The 3,363-nt window shown below is 17.5% G+C and overlaps 1 protein-coding gene across 2 annotated transcripts in view; it reads left to right on the top strand.

Annotated features, from left to right (window-relative positions):
* The first annotated feature begins 1,820 nt into the window (after positions 1–1,820).
* Positions 1,821–3,363, top strand: part of LOC102670880 (fatty acid hydroxylase domain-containing protein 2) — a 10,837-nt gene continuing 9,294 nt past the window's right edge. The window contains exon 1 of one of the 2 annotated variants that reach the window (XM_006610550.2): positions 1,821–2,002. In XM_006610550.2, the coding sequence (XP_006610613.1) occupies positions 1,975–2,002 (28 nt within the window). In that variant the 5' untranslated portion in view covers positions 1,821–1,974. The remainder of the gene's footprint in view (positions 2,003–3,363) is intronic. The other variant, XM_006610551.2, reaches the window with a different exon arrangement.

Below are 3,363 nucleotides of genomic sequence, written 5' to 3' on the forward strand. Positions count from 1 at the left end.
ATAAATATTTATACATATATAAATATTTAATGAATAAATGAAAAAGTTAACCTCAAATCAAAAATTTTTTAAATAAAAAAATATAATATTATAAATTAATTTTAAAATAAACAAACAATATAATAAATAATAAATAAAATTGTGCAAAAAATTTAAATATATAATGAAATGACGTAATTTGCATTATGAAAAAAATATATTCTAAACATTTTTAATATTAAAAAATAAAAATTACACAGTAGAATCACTCTCATATACTAAATAAATGTGAACATTTTTTTAAATGAAAAATTTTTTTGAAATTATATTTACCTTTATTTATATTTCTATAAATTGTCAAGATGGAAAGACGTTACTGTTCGTACACATATTTTGTCAAAGAGTTTTTATCATTCACATCTGTATGCAATTAAAATTAAATATATTCATATCTATATTTAATTAATTTTACAATATTTATAATGATTTTACTAATAATTACATGTAAATACTAAAGAAATTGTAATACTATGCTTCAAAATGTAAAGTCTACATTACTCCTTTTACAGCCGGAAACAGTTGGACATTTTAAGTGCATATGTGCTGCCACTTTACGGAAATTTTTATTACTATCAAAAAACTTATTTTAAAATACTTTAAAGGAAATTTAAAATGTACATAATTTAATGTTAAATTAATTAAATATATATTCAAATATTTTTTAATCTATTAGAATCATTAACCTAATGTTGATAATGTATAAATTAAACAAAATATTCATTTAAAATCTATTATGAAAACTATTTCAAATTTGATATTTTGATTTTATAAATTTTTCTTAAATATAAAAAATTATTCATATTTAATATTTTTTTATGTGTATAAGTTAAAATTATTTTCAAATGATAATTAAGATTTAAAGATTTGAAATTTGAAACAAAAAATATTATTAATAATGCTTATGCATACATGTTTTTAGATTCGATATAAAATTTTGTAATATATTTTAAAAATATTAATAATTTATTATAATTTAAATATATATAATAAATTATTAATTAAATTTATATATGAATAAATTTTTCTATTTTCTATTATTCAAATAAATGTTTAAAATCCATTTTCACATTAATTGTTTTCAATTTTTTTATCGTTATAAATCATTAAACAATTATAATAATTGCATTATTGTATTTTACGATTGATTTATTTTACATAGAAAATAATCCTATTATAGGCTATTGTATACGTTTCGATATATATCTCAACACAACAGGTGATAACAGCTGATTCATATGTAACAGAAAATATTTCAACTTGCATGTATTTATTTTTATAACATTATTTTAAAATCTGTAATTCCTTAATTTATTTGTATATGTAATTAACAAATATCAAAAATAGATTTAGAAAATTTAATAATAATTATTAATAAATTATGTAAAAAATAAAAGAAAATAAATAATGAATAATATAATGAATAAACAGTCAGTTTCTAACAAATTTTTTTATCACATCAATTATAATTGATTTTGAAAGAAAAAAATAAAATACAATTCTAACCTATACGACCTATAACACTTATACAAGATAGATAACACAATATATATATATACAGATTACATAGAACATCATTATATATACATAAAAAATAATTTATTACATATGTATATGTATATATATATACATACATATATACATATATATGTACATATATATTTATACAAAGAAAGCGTATGAAAGCCATAAGTACGCATGAAAGCATATATGTATATAGTGCATAATATATATATGTATGTACGTATATATATATATATATATATATATATATATATATCTATTTCATGCTGGAAGTACCCGCTTGGTGCTACGGCGCATTTGCCAGTATCAACCGTCTGCGTTTATCGACTATCATGTATGCTGTGGCAAATGTGATCCATTGACTTCAAATACAAAAATTATCGTGATTTTTACGTAAACGTTACATCAATAATCATGATGGATGTGCAGAAGCAGTATAAAGGTAGGAAGAGAGATTTCGATTCTTTTCCTGTTGACACTTGAACAAAACATCTAAATCAAACTTAAGATGGAACATTATGACAGTTATCACAATTAAAATCATAATTTCTTAACTATATGTTTTCGTTTATAAGTAATTCATTTGATGAAACTATTATTTTTCGATTTTAAACTTTAAATGACTATTGATATATATGTATGTCCGACATGCATTCGATTATTGACATACACTTTTGGAGGGAAGAAAGCTGTAGGTGGAGATGTAAATAAACATATATTAATTGATCGATTATAATTACGCATTGTTTTTTTATTTTTTAACAAATAGAATTTTTAATCATCAAAAGACATGTAAAAAATTATCTTGTCTATTTTATTAATTTGTTTAGAATCAAGTAAAAAAGTAGTTTAATCAATGAAACAAATAAAAAAATATTGTCATAAAGATATTAACATATTTTTATTTATTATAGTATATCATATAATAAAAATATTGTACATGAAAAATTTTTATTACATATTTATATTACTATATTCTTTTACATGAAAATATCATAAATAATTATTTTTAATTTAAATTATAATTATTTTAAATCATTATATAAATTGCATATTAGCTAAAAACTATTTATAAAAAGATACATTCAACAAGAATCATTTATATAAGTAATTAATTATGACGTTAAACTATATCATTAATTAAATATGTTTATTATTACAAAATATTATTACAAAAATATTATTTAAAATAAGAAATATATTCTTACATTATTCTTTTAATCATGAATATTAATATTCATATTTTATATTTTTTAATGAATTATTACATCAATGTAAATCGATAATAATAATTGTATTCTTTTGAGATATGAATATAATAGGGCAAATTGTGCGAAGGCAATGTTTGACTTTAATCGGACTAAATTATCATGTGCGATTTAATTTTTTAATCAAATTATATAATAAGAAAAATCCTTTGATCATAAATATTTTTAAAAAAATATTATATGTATTCAAAGTTGATATAAAATTCTTCAATTTTTCTTTTATTAATTCTTCTTATTAATTCATTATTAATTTAATTATTATTAATCCATTTATAATCCAATTGTAAATCAAATAAATTATATTTTTTTTATTTTTATATTTTACATTATATATATAATTTTTAATTATTAAAGTATATATAACAAAAAATAATTTTTAATTTTTTTCAAATAATGTATAAATATTTTCGTATTTCATACATCTATCAGTTTTTTATAATTATCATTATTATATATATTATTATTCATAATTATCATTATTTCAAATTAATATTTACAAATTATATATAATAATATAAATCACATAATTATTTAA

Source organism: Apis dorsata, unplaced genomic scaffold (assembly GCF_000469605.1).
Source record: "Apis dorsata unplaced genomic scaffold, Apis dorsata 1.3 scaffold_74, whole genome shotgun sequence".
Lineage (NCBI taxonomy): Eukaryota > Metazoa > Arthropoda > Insecta > Hymenoptera > Apidae > Apis > Apis dorsata.